At 52.1% G+C, this 23,030-nt stretch overlaps 1 protein-coding gene and 2 long non-coding RNA genes across 5 annotated transcripts; all 3 read right to left on the bottom strand.

Moving 5' to 3' along the window:
* Nucleotides 1–664: 664 nt before the first annotated feature.
* LOC146758313 (uncharacterized) lies at nt 665–1,803 on the bottom strand. Of its 2 annotated transcripts, none has more exons than XR_014934730.1 (2): nt 1,587–1,803; nt 665–1,226 (listed from the first exon to the last, which is right to left on the bottom strand). It is a non-coding gene; the product is annotated as an uncharacterized LOC146758313 (long non-coding RNA). The 2 variants fall into 2 exon arrangements; XR_014934729.1 differs by having other exon boundaries at nt 665–1,434.
* A 13,713-nt stretch (nt 1,804–15,516) lies between these two features.
* Nucleotides 15,517–20,057, bottom strand: LOC146758314 (uncharacterized). The gene is made up of 2 exons (XM_085516632.1): nt 17,968–20,057; nt 15,517–17,051 (listed from the first exon to the last, which is right to left on the bottom strand). The coding sequence occupies exon 1, from the start codon at nt 19,876–19,878 to the stop codon at nt 19,018–19,020; it is 861 nt and encodes a 286-aa protein (XP_085372758.1). The 5' UTR covers nt 19,879–20,057; the 3' UTR covers nt 15,517–17,051; nt 17,968–19,017.
* A 782-nt stretch (nt 20,058–20,839) lies between these two features.
* LOC146758315 (uncharacterized) lies at nt 20,840–21,973 on the bottom strand. Of its 2 annotated transcripts, none has more exons than XR_014934731.1 (2): nt 21,762–21,973; nt 20,840–21,401 (listed from the first exon to the last, which is right to left on the bottom strand). It is a non-coding gene; the product is annotated as an uncharacterized LOC146758315 (long non-coding RNA). The 2 variants fall into 2 exon arrangements; XR_014934732.1 differs by having other exon boundaries at nt 20,840–21,609.
* Between the last annotated feature and the right edge of the window lie 1,057 nt (nt 21,974–23,030).

Here is a 23,030-nt window from a genome sequence, read left to right on the forward strand (position 1 = left end):
GGACAACTCCCCAGGGCCGGGCTTTGGAAGGCCGTATTGACGAGAGTCAATCAAGCTCCGGCTGCAGGCGTATATGTGTGTGCCAGTTCTTTAACACAGTAGAAATCACAACTTGCTGCATGATCAAAATTCTACATGTGCTACTCCTGAACCCCAATGACTTCCAACGGTGTTAAATTACCCCTTGATCTCTAAGCAGAACAAAACAACAAAATGCCACACCAATAGTGAATACATAAAAACAAACAACTCCTTGGGCCTCAAGGGGAGGCTGATGCACAGGCCACGGCTGCCAGCGTGCAGCTGGGCTTCCCAGGGCAAACAGCAACACACGGTGCATCCATCAGAAGCTGAAAGAGCCCTCAGGGAAGAGAGGCCAACTCAAGGGGCTGAGCACGGGACACCCTTCTTCCTGCCGGGCTGCTTCCCCTCCTCTGGTTTCTTTCTGTCAGTCCTCAGAGAGCAAGGAGATGCTCACAGCCTGTCACCAGCACTTACGGGTTGGCTGAAAGGCCACAGGTTGGGAAGACCAACAAGGAAACGGGGGAAAACCTGCACTGCACCATGTCAAGGGAGAGACGTGAAGCCGACCGCTTCATCGCCCTGCGATTGCCAGCCCGAGCGAGGGACGTTCTGACCAGCTACTGAAAGAGGCAGCACCAGGTTTAGAAAGTTCGCTTCAATTTTATTGCGTACAAGAAGATTTGGCTTCTATTTATTGCCCCGCCCACACCCCAAAATGAAACCCCAGTGCCCAGGATTGCCGCTTAGCAATCAGTCACTCAGCCTCCAGTCAGACCCAAGGAGAAGCCAAACCCCGGGGCTACGTCACCTCCTCCCTCTCCAGTCCCAGCCAGCCCTATTTCAACCTAACCCTACACCAGGCCTGGACCTCAAGAGACACACCCTGAAGGAACGCAGCGTCTCCAGCTCTTGCCATACACCAAGTCCTGCCTATGTGAAGCCCTCATTGCTTCTAACGCAGCACAAGTCCTTCCTGTCCAGTTCACTTCCATCATCTCCACCGTCCATGACAGGGAAAGCACGGCTGTGCCAGTAAACTGGGCTGTTGAGTCAGCAGCTCTTGGTGCCACCTCCGAGGAAGCGTTGCAGGTGGTTCTGCTGTCCTTTGTAGCTTCTTGCTCAAGCCCTCATCGTTGCTTTCTGCTTTCCTTCTCGGCTTTCTTCCTCAGCTGAGTAGCGCTTGCCTTGCCTCGGCAAGCTTGCTGCAAGAGGGAAAAAAGAGGCACTATTTCACTCACGCACGCTGCCAGCACAGTCTGACTTAGAGAGCTGCTCGCAAGATATCCCTGGGCTACAAACCCAAGAACAAGGAAGGACACAAAAGTCACATCTGCATTGTCTGTTACCGCATGCCAAGGAAGAGTCCTCACACTCGAGCACTGCCCCACTTGCAGCTGAGGGGAGGAGGAGCTGGAAAGGACAGGTGGACAGAAAAGAAGGGAAAAGCTGAAGAGGCGAGAATCAACTTCTCCCCGAGGCAGATCACACCTTTGTGGCCACTCTTTTAGGAATGCTCACCATTCCTAATCCTAGCGTTAGCAAGATGAAAATTCACCACCTACCTTTTCACGCTCCTCGCGTACGCACTGAGGGCCGTGCCGTGGCTGTGCTGCACAACACCAGCGACTGAAAGAAAGCACGCAGAGAGCGGATCTGTTGCAGACAGTGCCAGGAGCTGTGCTTGAACAACGCTTTCGGTAAGGCACTCCTACCTTGCAATGGCCACACTTTGGGAGCTCTGGGACACAGCCACGTGTTGCTCTCCTGAGTCCCAGCTCCATTTCTCAGCCCACTCACGCTCTGCTCCTCCATGTTCTGCAAAGGAAAAGTCCCAAGAGGGAAATTCAGTTCATCGCAGATGTCATCAAACTGTCAGGGCAGTCGCACTCATTGCTCGGGGTGAGCAACCAGCTGCATGCTTACCCAAGGAGCAGCGGTTACTTTTACTTGAGTGTAACAGCCAATGCCTGACTGCAAGTACGAACACTAACCTATGCCTAACTCTAAAATAACAACAGAAACCTATACCTAACTCTAAAATAACAACAAAAACCTATACCTAACTCTAAAATAACAACAAAAACCTATACCTAACCCTAAAGAACAAACAGGAACCTATGCCTAACTCTAAAAAACGAACAGGAACCTATCCCTAACACTAAAACTAAACTGAACACTAACACTAACACTAACTTAACACTACCATCAACAAAAAAGAACATAACAAACACCTAACCTAACAGGGGGAAGATGGAACTGGGGGCCCACAGAACCAGAGGAGCAACAAGGTGGAGGAGCAGAAGATGTTAAATAATGCCACCCAGCTAATGCTGGGGGCAGGGGCCGCGCAGCAGGAAAGGAGCCGAGTGCCTGGACCAGCGATGGTGAAGCTGTGACCATGCCAACGTGGGGCCTGGCACGGTGGTGTGGTGCCAGGCCAGCTATGCCGCGGGCGGATCCACGTCCATGGGCTCCTCTGGAGGGGGATCCACCTCCATCGGTTCCTCCGGAGGGGGATCCACCTCCATCGGTTCCTCCGGAGGGGGATCCACCTCCATCGGTTCCTCCGGAGGGGGATCCACCTCCATAGGCTCCACATGGGTGGTGGTCACAGGGCTGGTCCAGGCATGATGGATAATGGCTCTCTTACCCCTCCTCTGCCTGATGGTCATGGCGGGCCCCCTCCTCCTTCTGACTCCTAGGGCCCCCAGCTCCATCCTCCCACCAGAAACTTCAACCCTCGCCCTCTTTGCAGCAGGCATGGCTGTTAACTGCCACAACTGTCAGAGGCATGCGGCAACGGTGACCATGGTGACATGGAGAGGGTTCTAAAATGGCGGCCGCACTGCTGGCACTGGAGTTCCACATAGGATGAGGAGGGGGCTGGAGGGCAGGGCATGGTACGGGAGCTACAAGGTGCTCCCTGTGCCCAGCGGGCAGCCCTTCTCTCTGGCCAGCAAGAGGGCACAGACGAGCCGGCCCCAAGTAAAGGGCCCTCGGCCTCCTTCACCCTCCTTCACCCTCCCCCTTCTTCCACAAGGGAATCTTTTTGGGCTGCCATACTGTTGTGGTTTTGTATTTTTTTCTATTGGTATTTCACATCATAACATCATCTGGAGATCATAGATTGATCAGTCAATCATATTGATCTAGATAAGTCCGTGACACAGACGCAGCACGCAGCAGCTCCTGATGGGGCTCCTGAGCTGAGCACCAACAACGGCAGGCTCCAAAGGGGACCTGACTACGCCTGCCTCCTGGGACACACAAGCTCTGCTTTCCATAGTCGCACCCAGCGCCTCTCCTTGTGCGGCACCTCGGCGGATTCAACCCTTACCTACAATTAAGACCTCTGACTGAATTGGAATTCCAGTCACTCTGATTACACCCCACATCCCTGCTGCAGGCCCTCCCACATGCCCACGTGCTGCACCCAGCCACACCGGCTGCCACAGCCCCGCAGCCAGGCGGGGGTTGGTGCTTCATGATCCTTGAGGTCCCTTCCAACCCGGGTCATTCTGTGATTCTGTGATCGGGTTGAAGGGGCTGGCACTGCCCTGAAGGTGAGCGAGAGAAGTTGGCAAAGGAAGGGTGAGTGGCGGGATCCGAGGAGGGCGTTTTGTGTTTGTGTGCGTGTCTGTTGTTTGCCTGATGTGTTTGTGTGCGTTGTTGTTTCAGGTGTCTGAGTGAGGACTCCCTGTGGGAACTGGCAGCAAGCAAAGGAATGGATCGACGGGCCTGGCCGCCGTGTTGGACTGCGGCTGTGGAGCCAACGAAGGTGTGTCCAGTGTCCTTCCTTACATCATTGACTATGTATGAGGTGTACCTATATCTGTGTAACCATTTTACAAGTCAGGGTGCAGGTTTTTGGTGGGGTCCTGACAGTTCCTCAGCTAGAACCCTCTTACCCCTTTGAGACAGGCCGCTTCCGTCTGTAGCTGTCATGCCAGGAGCCAAATAAATTGCCCCATGGTGAAAAACACCAAGACTCCTATGTCTGCACCGACTCTTTAACCATTTGTTTAAGAGGTGGGTTTTTAGGTCCAACTCAGTATCCCTCCCTGCCACTGAAAGTACAGATGCAATAACCACCCGCACACCTGTTCCTTCGATTACCCGCCCCAGTCCCCTGAAATCATCTTTGATAGCCTTCAGGCTTTTTTTACTAACTTCTTCACTGCCAGCCTGAACTATCAGCAGGGGATAGTAGACAGAAGGGCAGATCAGACTGGGAAGTCTCCCAGCAATGTCCCTGACCCGTGCCCAGGGGAGGGAGCACACCTCCCTGCGGGTAGGGTCGGGCCAGCATATAGGGCCTTCCATTCCTCGCCAGTAGGGTTGTGCGCCCATGATGGCAGTAATGAACAAACTGCTGCATCACAAAGATCTTGGCCTGATTAGAAATCTTTGAGTAATGCTGTTACAGCAGACAGAATGTGCTAAGCGCAAGTAGTCTCCTGCACTTCACATCCTTGCTACTTTGTTCTGGGTGTTGTCACTGAGCAGCGTCTAACACAAATTCTGCCCCGGTCAGCTGGCTGCCTGAGCTTGAGCCCTGATGGCAACACTGTGTGCTTACCCAGGAGCAGCGGTTACTTTTACTTGAGTGTAGCAGCCAATGCCTGACTGTAAGTACGAACACTAACCTATGCCTAACTCTAAAATAACAACAGAAACCTATACCTAACCCTAAAGAACAAACAGGAACCTATGCCTAACTCTAAAGAACAAACAGGAACCTATCCCTAACGCTAAAACTAAACTGAACACTAACACTAACCTAACACAACCATCAAAACAAAGAACAGAGCAAACACCTAACTACAACAGGGGGAAGAAGGAACTGGGGGCCCACAGAACCGGAGGAGCAACGAGGTGGAGGAGAAGAAGATGTTAAATAATGCCACCCAGCTCATGCTGGGGGCAGGGGCCACGCAGCAGGAAAGGAGCCGAGTGCCTGGACCAGCGATGGTGAAGCTGTGACCATGCCAACGGTCATGACCATGACCACGGTGGTGTGGTGCCAGGCCAGCTATGCCGCGGGCGGATCCACGTCCATGGGCTCCTCTGGAGGGGGATCCACCTCCATCGGTTCCTCCGGAGGGGGATCCACCTCCATCGGCTCCACATGGGTGGTGGTCACAGGGCTGGTCCAGGCATGATGGAAACGGGCTCCTTTCCCCCTCCTCCATTTGATGGTTATGGCGGGCACCCTCCTCCTCTTCGGTTCTGGGGCCCCCAGCTCCTTCTCCCACTTAAATCCTCACTACATTCCTCTCGCCCTCGCTTCGTGCTGGACATGGCTGCTACCTGCCCAGCACTCTCAGAGGTGAGTGAGTCGGGTGGAGCCGCAGCAACCAAGGTGACAGCTGTGACATGGGGAAGATTCCAAAATGGCACCTGTGCTGCTGGGAGTGGTGTTCCGCATAGGATGAGGAGGGGGCTGGAGGGCAGGGCACGGCACGGGAGCTACAAGGCACTCCCTGTGTCCAGCGGGCAGCCCTTCTCTCCGGCCAGCAAGAGGGCACAGAGAGCTGGCCCCGAGAAAAGGGCCCTCGGCCTCCTTCACCCTCCCCCTCCTTTCATAAGGGAATCCCCACTTTGGGCTGGGCACCCACATGGAATCATTGAAACTACAACCTACTACTTTGCTTCTACAGCAAGACTATTGTACTGAAATACTACTGTACTTAAAAGCACCTGCAATCACACTACACTCGTTTTTAATATTAAACTCTCAAACTTTCATAGCAAATAATAACATCCGCTCACAAAGAAAATGTGGAGAGGCCACAAAAGAGAAATACCACTCATGAAAACATTTGTATTTAGACATTCAAACTAACAACGTACTTTGTCTTTACCTAACCGTACCATTCTGTGCTAGAAATACGATGTTTTGCTGTAGAGTATAACTTGGAGAACCCAAGAGCAGCTAAAACCTGCTCCACTCAGTAATTTGACCATCCGCTGATATTTGGTTCTTTGCTCCCTTGCTTTCTAGTTGCTCACTCTTTAGACACACGCAAATCACATTGTCAAGGACTACAAAAACACTGTTAGCCAAAAAATTTATGCTGGCAGAATCTTAACGTTAGAAACGTGTAAATTGGTTGCAAAGAAGAAAGTGAAGACCAACACAGTAACCAAATACTAACTGATACATAAGGCTTCTCTCACACATCCTGAAAACAGAACTGCCAGCCTTAATGAACTTTGCTCTTCAGACACTGACTGAAATGCAAGTATTACCTTGTCATGGTTTAATAATTTTGTAATTTTGCTATCAGTATTCCACATCATAACATCATATAAAGCATGAATAGTTTTACTGAATCTGCAACTTACAGAAGAAGACTACATCTCCCAGAGAACAACACGAGGTCACGGGACCTGGACACTATATTAACTCTGTCGCAGGCTAGACTGACGTCTTTCGAGTTCTGGCGTTCAGGGGAGTGTGTGGGAGCCTTCACCGTTTCGCCTAGATTTACAGTAGGCCTCTCGGTTTCGGGACTCATTCTCTCTCCTATTTTGCTTGATTCGTTAGCTCAATTTTCAATTATATTGTATTATACTGTGTTATCCTGTATTTCGATATAGTAATTTAGTAAATAAGTGTGCCTCCTTAGATTGTTGCTGCTGTTTTCTTTTCCTAATTAACTTTTTTTCCTTTCGGCCTAGGGCCCCTGCTGGGCCCACAGTCCCTGTCACGGACGCAGGTGGATTTTTAGTTTAAACCGTGACATACCTGTAGCAGCCTGGATCTGGCAATAGTCAAAGAATCCTTTACGTCCAGCTCCTTAGCATCAAAAGACCACAGATACTGCTGGGGCAGAATTTCATTGAAGCCTTCAAAAGAAGCTTGTGTCTGTTCCTCAGTGCCTCGGGAAAGTCTCCATTCTGCTACCAGCCTGGAAAAGACACAGAAGGATCATTTAAAAGAGGCTACGCTAACCCAAGTTCATCTTTGTTAGTTTGTTTTGAAATGAACCGTAAGCTGTGTTAAGAAAAATGATGGAAAGTTCTGGGGATAGAGCACTGTGTAACTGTATTCTAATTGTATTCCCAACCTTCACCCTGCGCAAACAATTTTAAGTTAAAACCCTATGTTTCCAACCACTCAACTGCAGAAAGCATTTTAGGCTCCAGCAGAAGGCAGCATCTACTCACTGATGATATTAATGAGAGCACAGGAGTCCCTTGCTGTTCGGAGGAAGAAAAAAATGCAGAGCTGTGTTCATCTAATATGTTCCATATTTGTTTCTGTCAATCACGAAACTTTGCTCTGTGGTAGAAACTCCACTCTCCATTAAGAAAAGGGAGAAAAGCAGGCAGGAGACCCAAAGAACCTGAACCCAGGGAGAAGCAGATATTATGCTGAATTCAAGCCTAACCTGTCAGGAGAACTGGAATCGAAAGGAGAGAACGCAACACAGGACACAGAGTGTGACAAAAGAACATTGCTTAAGCTGCAATCTGAGCTCTGCCCGGCTTCCTCAAAACCAGAAGAGAACGGTCTTCTGCAGGTACTCCCTCCTCTCCATCCCAGTGAGTATTTGGCACAACTGCCAATGCCAATACGTTCCTTCTGCAAATGTCACCGTTTCTGTGAAACCTTTCCAGATGACTCGTGACTAAAGCAATTTCTACTCCCTCATTCCTCAAAACCTTCCCACACAAAAGCCTTCACAGATCAGATGGTAAGAAAGAGGGAATTCTACGGCCACAGCAATAAAGCGCGCAGAAAGCCCATCTGTTGCAGACAGAGGAGTGAGCCGTGCTTAACCAACACTGCTTCAGCGCACGCTTACAGTAAGGCACACCTACCTTGCGCTGGCCACGCACGAAGCTCGTGACGCAGCTCCAGGCGGCTCTCCTGGGGCCCAGCTTCATTTCACGGCCACTCACGCTCTGCTGCTGGACATTCTGCAACGGAAAAGCCACCGGATGCAAATCCCATCCCTCGCAGATGGCATCAGACCTCCGCTCTCATGGCAGTCACCACCGCCCTGCCCTGGGCAGCGCTTCCACTGCCCTTGCTCCTGCCACAAGACACCAACGTCTGCTTCTGACGCGGCTCCACCATGGGATCCTGTATGCAATAGAGAAACACACGGAGGCTGCCAGCCACTGCAACACGCGCGCTGTGAAACCCCTGGCACTGCTGAGTCCCAAGAGCAGAGGAGAGAAGCGTTTGCCTGCCATGGACGGGCTGCGGCGGGATTGAATCCTGCCTTCGAATCGGGACACCCCCAGGGAGAGCCTCCCTGGGGACCCAAAGACTGAAATGGAGGCAAGGTAACACTCTGCTATAGAAAGGGAAAGGGGAACTTCACAGAATCCGAGACAAAGGGTAACTGCAGATAGTTTACATTTAAAAGTGCAGGGATAGGGGGAATTACAGACACTGAGTCAAAATAAAACCAGAGAAGAGGGCAATAAAGATAAGAAGAAATTGTCCGGAGACCTCTGACAAGAAGAAGGATTAGATACCCCCGGGCAAGATGATGCTGACATGGGAGAACGATACCAGCAGATAACACCAAGAAGAAAACAGAAGAAGAATTTCACCCCAAAACAACGGCAAGGGTCGCGGGGAACGGGGTCCTAGGGAATGTAATGAATATGTAATCAAACTGAGGAGGAGACTATTGATTACGTATTAGCTTAACCTATATCTGTAACACACTTTTCTCCTTACGGTGTGCAAGTTTGGTGGAGCTCTCCCGCTTGCACCCGGCGCTGCGCAACGCTGGAATAAACATACCTGCTTTAGAACCCATCTTTGGGTTATAGAGTTTGATTCCGCAAGTCATCTTCCTGCCGCACAGCCCAGCACGGCCGGAGCCGCACCACACGATCCGGGCCGGGGCCGGCTCAGGCTCTGCCTCCAGGCTTTTGGGGCCGGCCGGGTGACTCCGCAGCACAGCGAGACCGTGGAGCCGCCCGGGAGCCGCCTCTGGGTGCCGGCAGCGCCGCGAGCTCCTCCCCCGACAGCCCCTCCGTGCCCCCGCCCCGAGGCCCGACCCCGTTCGCAGCACAGAGCCCGCTCCTCCCGGCCCCGCTCATGGCCGCCATGCCGCCATGGCCCGGAAGTGCTCTCCGCCGCCTGCAGGAAGCACTTCCTGTCACTGGCACTGGCACTGTCACGTGGCTCAGGCCGGGCTGGGGCCTGTTGGGGGGGGGCGGCTGCCGGAAAAGGACCCAAAATTCACGTCTCATTTCGTGTCTTTCCTCTCGCTTTCCTTCCTTTACCTTCCCCTTCCCTTCCTTCCTTCCTCGCCCTCGTCCCCTTCCCTTCACCACCTCCCTGTGTCCATTCCAGTGCCTGGCCACCCTTTCTGAGCAGTAATACCTCGTAGTGTCCAGCCTGAATCTCCCCTGTCGCAGCTTGAAGCCATTCCCTCTGGTCCTATCATTAATGACACGAGAGAAGAGGCCGAGCCCCAGCTCACTACAGCCTCCCTTCAGGAAGTTAGAGAGAGCAATGAGGTCTCCCCTGAGCCTCCTCTTCTCCAGGCTGAACAATCCCAGCTCCCTCAGCCGCTCCTCATACGGCCTGTGCTCCAGACCCCTCACCAGCTTTGTTGCCCTCCTCTGAACGCGTTCCAGGGCCTCGATGTCTTTCTTGCACTGAGGGGCCCAAAACTGAACACAGCACTCGAGCTGCGGCCTCATCAGTGCTGAGAACAGGGGGACAATCACCTCTCTGCTCCTGCTGGCAACACTGTTTCCCATGCAGGCCAGGATGCCCTCGGCCTTCTTATTATACAGCAAAGGAATCCCCTGAAAAGGAAACCACAATATCTGGCAACATGAAACAAAGTTCTGATTCGTAAAAGACTGGCAGCAAGGCCTGAATCTCTTGTGTCATCTGCTCTTGATGTATCACATTAGCACTAGGTGGAATGCAGAAGCTTCCTGAGACGTGATAATCAAAACCTAGTCCAATGCCTTTAAAAAAGCCTTTAAGAGATTACTCCTCCTTGTCTGCTTAAAATAAACTTAGGTAATACAAAAGGTTGGAAAATTTTTGGACAACTCCCCAGGGCCGGGCTTTGGAAGGCCGTATTGACGAGAGTCAATCAAGCTCCGGCTGCAGGCGTATATGTGTGTGCCAGTTCTTTAACACAGTAGAAATCACAACTTGCTGCATGATCAAAATTCTACATGTGCTACTCCTGAACCCCAATGACTTCCAACGGTGTTAAATTACCCCTTGATCTCAAAGCAGAACAAAACAACAAAATGCCACACCAATAGTGAATACATAAAAACAAACAACTCCTTGGGCCTCAAGGGGAGGCTGATGCACAGGCCACGGCTGCCAGCGTGCAGCTGGGCTTCCCAGGGCAAACAGCAACACACGGTGCATCCATCAGAAGCTGAAAGAGCCCTCAGGGAAGAGAGGCCAACTCAAGGGGCTGAGCACGGGACACCCTTCTTCCTGCCGGGCTGCTTCCCCTCCTCTGGTTTCTTTCTGTCAGTCCTCAGAGAGCAAGGAGATGCTCACAGCCTGTCACCAGCACTTACGGGTTGGCTGAAAGGCCACAGGTTGGGAAGACCAACAAGGAAACGGGGGAAAACCTGCACTGCACCATGTCAAGGGAGAGACGTGAAGCCGACCGCTTCATCGCCCTGCGATTGCCAGCCCGAGCGAGGGACGTTCTGACCAGCTACTGAAAGAGGCAGCACCAGGTTTAGAAAGTTCGCTTCAATTTTATTGCGTACAAGAAGATTTGGCTTCTATTTATTGCCCCGCCCACACCCCAAAATGAAACCCCAGTGCCCAGGATTGCCGCTTAGCAATCAGTCACTCAGCCTCCAGTCAGACCCAAGGAGAAGCCAAACCCCGGGGCTACGTCACCTCCTCCCTCTCCAGTCCCAGCCAGCCCTATTTCAACCTAACCCTACACCAGGCCTGGACCTCAAGAGACACACCCTGAAGGAACGCAGCGTCTCCAGCTCTTGCCATACACCAAGTCCTGCCTATGTGAAGCCCTCATTGCTTCTAACGCAGCACAAGTCCTTCCTGTCCAGTTCACTTCCATCATCTCCACCGTCCATGACAGGGAAAGCACGGCTGTGCCAGTAAACTGGGCTGTTGAGTCAGCAGCTCTTGGTGCCACCTCCGAGGAAGCGTTGCAGGTGGTTCTGCTGTCCTTTGTAGCTTCTTGCTCAAGCCCTCATCGTTGCTTTCTGCTTTCCTTCTCGGCTTTCTTCCTCAGCTGAGTAGCGCTTGCCTTGCCTCGGCAAGCTTGCTGCAAGAGGGAAAAAAGAGGCACTATTTCACTCACGCACGCTGCCAGCACAGTCTGACTTAGAGAGCTGCTCGCAAGATATCCCTGGGCTACAAACCCAAGAACAAGGAAGGACACAAAAGTCACATCTGCATTGTCTGTTACCGCATGCCAAGGAAGAGTCCTCACACTCGAGCACTGCCCCACTTGCAGCTGAGGGGAGGAGGAGCTGGAAAGGACAGGTGGACAGAAAAGAAGGGAAAAGCTGAAGAGGCGAGAATCAACTTCTCCCCGAGGCAGATCACACCTTTGTGGCCACTCTTTTAGGAATGCTCACCATTCCTAATCCTAGCGTTAGCAAGATGAAAATTCACCACCTACCTTTCCACGCTCCTCGCGTACGCACTGAGGGCCGTGCCGTGGCTGTGCTGCACAACACCAGCGACTGAAAGAAAGCACGCAGAGAGCGGATCTGTTGCAGACAGTGCCAGGAGCTGTGCTTGAACAACGCTTTCGGTAAGGCACTCCTACCTTGCAATGGCCACACTTTGGGAGCTCTGGGACACAGCCACGTGTTGCTCTCCTGAGTCCCAGCTCCATTTCTCAGCCCACTCACGCTCTGCTCCTCCATGTTCTGCAAAGGAAAAGTCCCAAGAGGGAAATTCAGTTCATCGCAGATGTCATCAAACTGTCAGGGCAGTCGCACTCATTGCTCGGGGTGAGCAACCAGCTGCATGCTTACCCAAGGAGCAGCGGTTACTTTTACTTGAGTGTAACAGCCAATGCCTGACTGCAAGTACGAACACTAACCTATGCCTAACTCTAAAATAACAACAGAAACCTATACCTAACTCTAAAATAACAACAAAAACCTATACCTAACCCTAAACAACAAACAGGAACCTATACCTAACTCTAAAGAACGAACAGGAACCTATACCTAACACTAAAACTAAACTGAACACTAACACTAACCTAACACTACCATCAAAACAAAGAACAAACACCTAACCTAACAGGGGGAAGATGGAACTGGGGGCACACAGAACCAGAGGAGCAACAAGGTGGAGGAGTAGAAGATGTTAAATAATGCCACCCAGCTAACGCTGGGGGCAGGGGCCGCGCAGCAGGAAAGGAGCCGAGTGCCTGGACCAGTGATGGTGAAGCTGTGACCATGCCAACGCGGGGCCTGGCACGGTGGTGTGGTGCCAGGCCAGCTATGCCGCGGGCGGATCCACGTCCATGGGCTCCTCTGGAGGGGGATCCACCTCCATCGGTTCCTCCGGAGGGGGATCCACCTCCATCGGTTCCTCCGGAGGGGGATCCACCTCCATCGGTTCCTCCGGAGGGGGATCCACCTCCATCGGCTCCACATGGGTGGTGGTCACAGGGCTGGTCCAGGCATGATGGATAATGGCTCTCTTACCCCTCCTCTGCCTGATGGTCATGGCGGGCCCCCTCCTCCTTCTGACTCCTAGGGCCCCCAGCTCCATCCTCCCACCAGAAACTTCAACCCTCGCCCTCTTTGCAGCAGGCATGGCTGTTAACTGCCACAACTGTCAGAGGCATGCGGCAACGGTGACCATGGTGACATGGAGAGGGTTCTAAAATGGCGGCCGCACTGCTGGCACTGGAGTTCCACATAGGATGAGGAGGGGGCTGGAGGGCAGGGCATGGTACGGGAGCTACAAGGTGCTCCCTGTGCCCAGCGGGCAGCCCTTCTCTCTGGCCAGCAAGAGGGCACAGACGAGCCGGCCCCAAGTAAAGGGCCCTCGGCCTCCTTCACCCTCCTTCACCTTCCTTCACCCTCCCCCTTCTTCCACAAGGGAATCTTTTTGGGCTGCCATACTGTTGTGGTTTTGTATTTTTTTCTATTGGTATTTCACATCATAACATCATCTGGAGATCATAGATTGATCAGTCAATCATATTGATCTAGATAAGTCCGTGACACAGACGCAGCACGCAGCAGCTCCTGATGGGGCTCCTGAGCTGAGCACCAACAACGGCAGGCTCCAAAGGGGACCTGACTACGCCTGCCTCCTGGGACACACAAGCTCTGCTTTCCATAGTCGCACCCAGCGCCTCTCCTTGTGCGGCACCTTGGCGGATTCAACCCTTACCTACAATTAAGACCTCTGACTGAATTGGAATTCCAGTCACTCTGATTACACCCCACATCCCTGCTGCAGGCCCTCCCACATGCCCACGTGCTGCACCCAGCCACACCGGCTGCCACAGCCCCGCAGCCAGGCGGGGGTTGGTGCTTCATGATCCTTGAGGTCCCTTCCAACCCGGGTCATTCTGTGATTCTGTGATCGGGTTGAAGGGGCTGGCACTGCCCTGAAGGTGAGCGAGAGAAGTTGGCAAAGGAAGGGTGAGTGGCGGGATCCGAGGAGGGCGTTTTGTGTTTGAGCGCGTGTCTGTTGTTTGCCTGATGTGTTTGTGTGCGTTGTTGTTTCAGGTGTCTGAATGAGGACTCCCTGTGGGAACTGGCAGCAAGCAAAGGAATGGATCGACGGGCCTGGGCGCCGTGTTGGACTGCGGCTGTGGAGCCAACGAAGGTGTGTCCAGTGTCCTTCCTTACATCATTGACTATGTACGAGGTGTACCTATATCTGTGTAACCATTTTACAAGTCAGGGTGCAGGTTTTTGGTGGGGTCCTGACAGTTCCTCAGCTAGAACCCTCTTACCCCTTTGAGACAAGCCGCTTCCGTCTGTAGCTGTCATGCCAGGAGCCAAATAAATTGCCCCATGGTGAAAAACACCAAGACTCCTATGTCTGCACCGACTCTTTAACCATTTGTTTAAGAGGTGGGTTTTTAGGTCCAACTCAGTATCCCTCCCTGCCACTGAAGGTACAGATGCAATAACCACCCGCACACCTGTTCCTTCGATTACCCGCCCCAGTCCCCTGAAATCATCTTTGATAGCCTTCAGGCTTTTTTTACTAACTTCTTCACTGCCAGCCTGAACTATCAGCAGGGGATAGTAGACAGAAGGGCAGATCAGACTGGGAAGTCTCCCAGCAATGTCCCTGACCCGTGCCCAGGGGAGGGAGCACACCTCCCTGCGGGTAGGGTTGGGCCAGCATATAGGGCCTTCCATTCCTCGCCAGTAGGGTGTTGCGCCCATGATGGCAGTAATGAACAAACTGCTGCATCACAAAGATCTTGGCCTGATTAGAAATCTTTGAGTAATGCTGTTACAGCAGACAGAATGTGATAAGCGCAAGTAGTCTCCTGCACTTCGCATCCTTGCTACTTTGTTCTGGGTGTTGTCACTGAGCAGCGTCTAACACAAATTCTGCCCCGGTCAGCTGGCTGCCTGAGCTTGAGTTCTGATGGCAACACTGTGTGCTTACCCAGGAGCAGCGGTTACTTTTACTTGAGTGTAGCAGCCAATGCCTGACTGTAAGTACGAACACTAACCTACGCCTAACTCTAAAATAACAACAGAAACCTATGCCTAACTCTAAAGAACAAACAGGAACCTATGCCTAACTCTAAAGAACAAACAGGAACCTATCCCTAACGCTAAAACTAAACTGAACACTAACACTAACCTAACACAACCATCAAAACAAAGAACAGAGCAAACACCTAACTACAACAGGGGGAAGAAGGAACTGGGGGCCCACAGAACCGGAGGAGCAACGAGGTGGAGGAGAAGAAGATGTTAAATAATGCCACCCAGCTCATGCTGGGGGCAGGGGCCACGCAGCAGGAAAGGAGCCGAGTGCCTGGACCAGCGATGGTGAAGCTGTGACCATGCCAACGCGGGGCCTGGCACGGTGCTGTGGTGCCAGGCCAGCTATGCTGCGGGCGGATCCACGTCCATGGGCTCCTCTGGAGGGGGATCCACCTCCATCGGTTCCTCCGGAGGGGGATCCACCTCCATCGGTTCCTCCGGAGGGGGATCCACCTCCATCGGTTCCTCCGGAGGGGGATCCACCTCCATCGGTTCCTCCGGAGGGGGATCCACCTCCATCGGCTCCACATGGGTGGTGGTCACAGGGCTGGTCCAGGCATGATGGAAACGGGCTCCTTTCCCCCTCCTCCATTTGATGGTTATGGCGGGCACCCTCCTCCTCTTCGGTTCTGGGGCCCCCAGCTTCTTCTCCCCACTTAAATCCTCACTACATTCCTCTCGCCCTCGCTTCGTGCTGGACATGGCTGCTACCTGCCCAGCACTCTCAGAGGTGAGTGAGTCGGGTGGAGCCGCAGCAACCAAGGTGACAGCTGTGACATGGGGAAGATTCCAAAATGGCACCTGTGCTGCTGGGAGTGGTGTTCCGCATAGGATGAGGAGGGGGCTGGAGGGCAGGGCACGGCACGGGAGCTACAAGGCACTCCCTGTGTCCAGCGGGCAGCCCTTCTCTCCGGCCAGCAAGAGGGCACAGAGAGCTGGCCCCGAGAAAAGGGCCCTCGGCCTCCTTCACCCTCCCCCTCCTTTCATAAGGGAATCCCCACTTTGGGCTGGGCACCCACATGGAATCATTGAAACTACAACCTACTACTTTGCTTCTACAGCAAGACTATTGTACTGAAATACTACTGTACTTAAAAGCACCTGCAATCACACTACACTCGTTTTTAATATTAAACTCTCAAACTTTCATAGCAAATAATAACATCCGCTCACAAAGAAAATGTGGAGAGGCCACAAAAGAGAAATACCACTCATGAAAACATTTGTATTTAGACATTCAAACTAACAACGTACTTTGTCTTTACCTAACCGTACCATTCTGTGCTAGAAATACGATGTTCTGCTGTAGAGTATAACTTGGAGAACCCAAAAGCAGCTAAAACCTGCTCCACTCAGTAATTTGACCATCCGCTGATATTTGGTTCTTTGCTCCCTTGCTTTCTAGTTGCTCAATCTTTAGACACACGCAAATCACATTGTCAAGGACTACAAAAACACTGTTAGCCAAAAAATTTATGCTGGCAGAATCTTAACGTTAGAAACGTGTAAATTGGTTGCAAAGAAGAAAGTGAAGACCAACACAGTAACCAAATACTAACTGATACATAAGGCTTCTCTCACACATCCTGAAAACAGAACCGCCAGCCTTAATGAACTTTGCTCTTCAGACACTGACTGAAATGCAAGTATTACCTTGTCATGGTTTAATAATTTTGTAATTTTGCTATCAGTATTCCACATCATAACATCATATAAAGCATGAATAATTTTACTGAATCTGCAACTTACAGAAGACTACATCTCCCAGAGAACAACACGAGGTCACGGGACCTGGACACTATATTAACTCTGTCGCAGGCTAGACTGACGTCTTTCGAGTTCTGGCGTTCAGGGGAGTGTGTGGGAGCCTTCACCGTTTCGCCTAGATTTACAGTAGGCCTCTCGGTTTCGGGACTCATTCTCTCTCCTATTTTGCTTGATTCGTTACCTCAATTTTCAATTATATTGTATTATACTGTGTTATCCTGTATTTCGATATAGTAATTTAGTAAATAAGTGTGCCTCCTTAGATTGTTGCTGCTGTTTTCTTTTCCTAATTAATTTTTTTTCCTTTTGGCCTAGGGCCCCTGCTGGGCCCACAGTCCCTGTCACGGACGCAGGTGGATTTTTAGTTTAAACCGTGACATACCTGTAGCAGCCTGGATCTGGCAATAGTCAAAGAATCCTTTACGTCCAGCTCCTTAGCATCAAAAGACCACAGATACTGCTGGGGCAGAATTTCATTGAAGCCTTCAAAAGAAGCTTGTGTCTGTTCCCCAGTGCCTCAGGAAAGTCTCCATTCTGCTACCAGCCTGGAAAAGACACAGAAGGATCATTTAAAAGAGGCTACGCTAACCCAAGTTCATCTTTGTTAGTTTGTTTTGAAATGAACCGTAAGCTGTGTTAAGAAAAATGATGGAAAGTTCTGGGGATAGAGCACTGTGTAACTGTATTCTAATTGTATTCCCAACCTTCACCCTGCGCAAACAATTTTAAGTTAAAACCCTATGTTTCCAACCACTCAACTGCAGAAAGCATTTTAGGCTCCAGCAGAAGGCAGCATCTACTCACTGATGATATTAATGAGAGCACAGGAGTCCCTTGCTGTTCGGAGGAAGAAAAAAATGCAGAGCTGTGTTCATCTAATATGTTCCATATTTGTTTCTGTCAATCACGAAACTTTGCTCTGTGGTAGAAACTCCACTCTCCATTAAGAAAAGGGAGAAAAGCAGGCAGGAGACCCAAAGAACCTGAACCCAGGGAGAAGCAGATATTATGCTGAATTCAAGCCTAACCTGTCAGGAGAACTGGAATCGAAAGGAGAGAACGCAACACAGGACACAGAGTGTGACAAAAGAACATTGCTTAAGCTGCAATCTGAGCTCTGCCCGGCTTCCTCAAAACCAGAAGAGAACGGTCTTCTGCAGGTACTCCCTCCTCTCCATCCCAGTGAGTATTTGGCACAACTGCCAATGCCAATACGTTCCTTCTGCAAATGTCACCGTTTCTGTGAAACCTTTCCAGATGACTCGTGACTAAAGCAATTTCTACTCCCTCATTCCTCAAAACTTTCCCACACAAAAGCCTTCACAGATCAGATGGTAAGAAAGAGGGAATTCTACGGCCACAGCAATAAAGCGCGCAGAAAGCCCATCTGTTGCAGACAGAGGAGTGAGCCGTGCTTAACCAACACTGCTTCAGCGCACGCTTACAGTAAGGCACACCTACCTTGCGCTGGCCACGCACGAAGCTCGTGACGCAGCTCCAGGCGGCTCTCCTGGGGCCCAGCTTCATTTCACGGCCACTCACGCTCTGCTGCTGGACATTCTGCAACGGAAAAGCCACCGGATGCAAATCCCATCCCTCGCAGATGGCATCAGACCTCCGCTCTCATGGCAGTCACCACCGCCCTGCCCTGGGCAGCGCTTCCACTGCCCTTGCTCCTGCCACAAGACACCAACGTCTGCTTCTAACGCGGCTCCACCATGGGATCCTGTATGCAATAGAAAAACACACGGAGGCTGCCAGCCACTGCAACACCCGCACTGTGAAACCCCTGGCACTGCTGAGTCCCAAGAGCAGAGGAGAGAAGCGTTTGCCTGCCATGGACGGGCTGCGGCGGGATTGAATCCTGCCTTCGAATCGGGACACCCCCAGGGAGAGCCTCCCTGGGGACCCAAAGTCTGAAATGGAGGCAAGGTAACACTTTGCTATAGAAAGGGAAAGGGGAACTTCACAGAAACCAAGACAAAGGGTAACTGCAGATAGTTTACATTTAAAAGTGCAGGGATAGGGGGAATTACAGACACTGAGTCAAAATAAAACCAGAGAAGAGGGCAATAAAGATAAGAAGAAATTGTCCGGAGACCTCTGACAAGAAGAAGGATTAGATACCCCCGGGCAAGATGATGCTGACATGGGAGAACGATACCAGCAGATAACACCAAGAAGAAAACAGAAGAAGAATTTCACCCCAAAACAACGGCAAGGGTCGCGGGGAATGGGGTCCTAGGGAATGTAATGAATATGTAATCAAACTGAGGAGGAGACTATTGATTACGTATTAGCTTAACCTATATCTGTAACACACTTTTCTCCTTACGGTGTGCAAGTTTGGTGGAGCTCTCCCGCTTGCACCCGGCGCTGCGCAACGCTGGAATAAACATACCTGCTTTAGAACCCATCTTTGGGTTATAGAGTTTGATTCCGCAAGTCATCTTCCTGCCGCACAGCCCAGCACGGCCGGAGCCGCACCACACGATCCGGGCCGGGGCCGGCTCAGGCTCTGCCTCCAGGCTTTTGGGGCCGGCCGGGTGACTCCGCAGCACAGCGAGACCGTGGAGCCGCCCGGGAGCCGCCTCTGGGTGCCGGCAGCGCCGCGAGCTCCTCCCCCGACAGCCCCTCCGTGCCCCCGCCCCGAGGCCCGACCCCGTTCGCAGCACAGAGCCCGCTCCTCCCGGCCCCGCTCATGGCCGCCATGCCGCCATGGCCCGGAAGTGCTCTCCGCCGCCTGCAGGAAGCACTTCCTGTCACTGGCACTGGCACTGTCACGTGGCTCAGGCCGGGCTGGGGCCTGTTGGGGGGGGGCGGCTGCCGGAAAAGGACCCAAAATTCACGTCTCATTTCGTGTCTTTCCTCTCGCTTTCCTTCCTTTACCTTCCTCTTCCCTTCCTTCCTTCCTCGCCCTCGTCCCCTTCCCTTCACCACCTCCCTGTGTCCATTCCAGTGCCTGGCCACCCTTTCTGAGCAGTAATACCTCGTAGTGTCCAGCCTGAATCTCCCCTGTCGCAGCTTGAAGCCATTCCCTCTGGTCCTATCATTAATGACACGAGAGAAGAGGCCGAGCCCCAGCTCACTACAGCCTCCCTTCAGGAAGTTAGAGAGAGCAATGAGGTCTCCCCTGAGCCTCCTCTTCTCCAGGCTGAACAATCCCAGCTCCCTCAGCCGCTCCTCATACGGCCTGTGCTCCAGACCCCTCACCAGCTTTGTTGCCCTCCTCTGAACGCGTTCCAGGGCCTCGATGTCTTTCTTGCACTGAGGGGCCCAAAACTGAACACAGCACTCGAGCTGCGGCCTCATCAGTGCTGAGAACAGGGGGACAATCACCTCTCTGCTCCTGCTGGCAACACTGTTTCCCATGCAGGCCAGGATGCCCTCGGCCTTCTTATTATACAGCAAAGGAATCCCCTGAAAAGGAAACCACAATATCTGGCAACATGAAACAAAGTTCTGATTCGTAAAAGACTGGCAGCAAGGCCTGAATCTCTTGTGTCATCTGCTCTTGATGTATCACATTAGCACTAGGTGGAATGCAGAAGCTTCCTGAGACGTGATAATCAAAACCTAGTCCAATGCCTTTAAAAAAGCCTTTAAGAGATTACTCCTCCTTGTCTGTTTAAAATAAACTTAGGTAATACAAAAGGTTGGAAAATTTTTGGACAACTCCCCAGGGCCGGGCTTTGGAAGGCCGTATTGACGAGAGTCAATCAAGCTCCGGCTGCAGGCGTATATGTGTGTGCCAGTTCTTTAACACAGTAGAAATCACAACTTGCTGCATGATCAAAATTCTACATGTGCTACTCCTGAACCCCAATGACTTCCAACGGTGTTAAATTACCCCTTGATCTCTAAGCAGAACAAAACAACAAAATGCCACACCAATAGTGAATACATAAAAACAAACAACTCCTTGGGCCTCAAGGGGAGGCTGATGCACAGGCCACGGCTGCCAGCGTGCAGCTGGGCTTCCCAGGGCAAACAGCAACACACGGTGCATCCATCAGAAGCTGAAAGAGCCCTCAGGGAAGAGAGGCCAACTCAAGGGGCTGAGCACGGGACACCCTTCTTCCTGCCGGGCTGCTTCCCCTCCTCTGGTTTCTTTCTGTCAGTCCTCAGAGAGCAAGGAGATGCTCACAGCCTGTCACCAGCACTTACGGGTTGGCTGAAAGGCCACAGGTTGGGAAGACCAACAAGGAAACGGGGGAAAACCTGCACTGCACCATGTCAAGGGAGAGACGTGAAGCCGACCGCTTCATCGCCCTGCGATTGCCAGCCCGAGCGAGGGACGTTCTGACCAGCTACTGAAAGAGGCAGCACCAGGTTTAGAAAGTTCGCTTCAATTTTATTGCGTACAAGAAGATTTGGCTTCTATTTATTGCCCCGCCCACACCCCAAAATGAAACCCCAGTGCCCAGGATTGCCGCTTAGCAATCAGTCACTCAGCCTCCAGTCAGACCCAAGGAGAAGCCAAACCCCGGGGCTACGTCACCTCCTCCCTCTCCAGTCCCAGCCAGCCCTATTTCAACCTAACCCTACACCAGGCCTGGACCTCAAGAGACACACCCTGAAGGAACGCAGCGTCTCCAGCTCTTGCCATACACCAAGTCCTGCCTATGTGAAGCCCTCATTGCTTCTAACGCAGCACAAGTCCTTCCTGTCCAGTTCACTTCCATCATCTCCACCGTCCATGACAGGGAAAGCACGGCTGTGCCAGTAAACTGGGCTGTTGAGTCAGCAGCTCTTGGTGCCACCTCCGAGGAAGCGTTGCAGGTGGTTCTGCTGTCCTTTGTAGCTTCTTGCTCAAGCCCTCATCGTTGCTTTCTGCTTTCCTTCTCGGCTTTCTTCCTCAGCTGAGTAGCGCTTGCCTTGCCTCGGCAAGCTTGCTGCAAGAGGGAAAAAAGAGGCACTATTTCACTCACGCACGCTGCCAGCACAGTCTGACTTAGAGAGCTGCTCGCAAGATATCCCTGGGCTACAAACCCAAGAACAAGGAAGGACACAAAAGTCACATCTGCATTGTCTGTTACCGCATGCCAAGGAAGAGTCCTCACACTCGAGCACTGCCCCACTTGCAGCTGAGGGGAGGAGGAGCTGGAAAGGACAGGTGGACAGAAAAGAAGGGAAAAGCTGAAGAGGCGAGAATCAACTTCTCCCCGAGGCAGATCACACCTTTGTGGCCACTCTTTTAGGAATGCTCACCATTCCTAATCCTAGCGTTAGCAAGATGAAAATTCACCACCTACCTTTTCACGCTCCTCGCGTACGCACTGAGGGCCGTGCCGTGGCTGTGCTGCACAACACCAGCGACTGAAAGAAAGCACGCAGAGAGCGGATCTGTTGCAGACAGTGCCAGGAGCTGTGCTTGAACAACGCTTTCGGTAAGGCACTCCTACCTTGCAATGGCCACACTTTGGGAGCTCTGGGACACAGCCACGTGTTGCTCTCCTGAGTCCCAGCTCCATTTCTCAGCCCACTCACGCTCTGCTCCTCCATGTTCTGCAAAGGAAAAGTCCCAAGAGGGAAATTCAGTTCATCGCAGATGTCATCAAACTGTCAGGGCAGTCGCACTCATTGCTCGGGGTGAGCAACCAGCTGCATGCTTACCCAAGGAGCAGCGGTTACTTTTACTTGAGTGTAACAGCCAATGCCTGACTGCAAGTACGAACACTAACCTATGCCTAACTCTAAAATAACAACAGAAACCTATACCTAACTCTAAAATAACAACAAAAACCTATACCTAACTCTAAAATAACAACAAAAACCTATACCTAACCCTAAAGAACAAACAGGAACCTATGCCTAACTCTAAAAAACGAACAGGAACCTATCCCTAACACTAAAACTAAACTGAACACTAACACTAACACTAACTTAACACTACCATCAACAAAAAAGAACATAACAAACACCTAACCTAACAGGGGGAAGATGGAACTGGGGGCCCACAGAACCAGAGGAGCAACAAGGTGGAGGAGCAGAAGATGTTAAATAATGCCACCCAGCTAATGCTGGGGGCAGGGGCCGCGCAGCAGGAAAGGAGCCGAGTGCCTGGACCAGCGATGGTGAAGCTGTGACCATGCCAACGTGGGGCCTGGCACGGTGGTGTGGTGCCAGGCCAGCTATGCCGCGGGCGGATCCACGTCCATGGGCTCCTCTGGAGGGGGATCCACCTCCATCGGTTCCTCCGGAGGGGGATCCACCTCCATCGGTTCCTCCGGAGGGGGATCCACCTCCATCGGTTCCTCCGGAGGGGGATCCACCTCCATAGGCTCCACATGGGTGGTGGTCACAGGGCTGGTCCAGGCATGATGGATAATGGCTCTCTTACCCCTCCTCTGCCTGATGGTCATGGCGGGCCCCCTCCTCCTTCTGACTCCTAGGGCCCCCAGCTCCATCCTCCCACCAGAAACTTCAACCCTCGCCCTCTTTGCAGCAGGCATGGCTGTTAACTGCCACAACTGTCAGAGGCATGCGGCAACGGTGACCATGGTGACATGGAGAGGGTTCTA

The sequence above is a fragment of the Coturnix japonica genome, chromosome 15 (assembly GCF_054131305.1).
Source record: "Coturnix japonica strain WE chromosome 15, WE-NBRP24, whole genome shotgun sequence".
NCBI classification, from domain to species: domain Eukaryota; kingdom Metazoa; phylum Chordata; class Aves; order Galliformes; family Phasianidae; genus Coturnix; species Coturnix japonica.

Bases quoted from the DNA above. Each gene is read 5' to 3' on its own strand.
- LOC146758314 (XM_085516632.1), bottom strand. From the start codon at position 19,878: ATGGGAAACAGTGTTGCCAGCAGGAGCAGAGAGGTGATTGTCCCCCTG.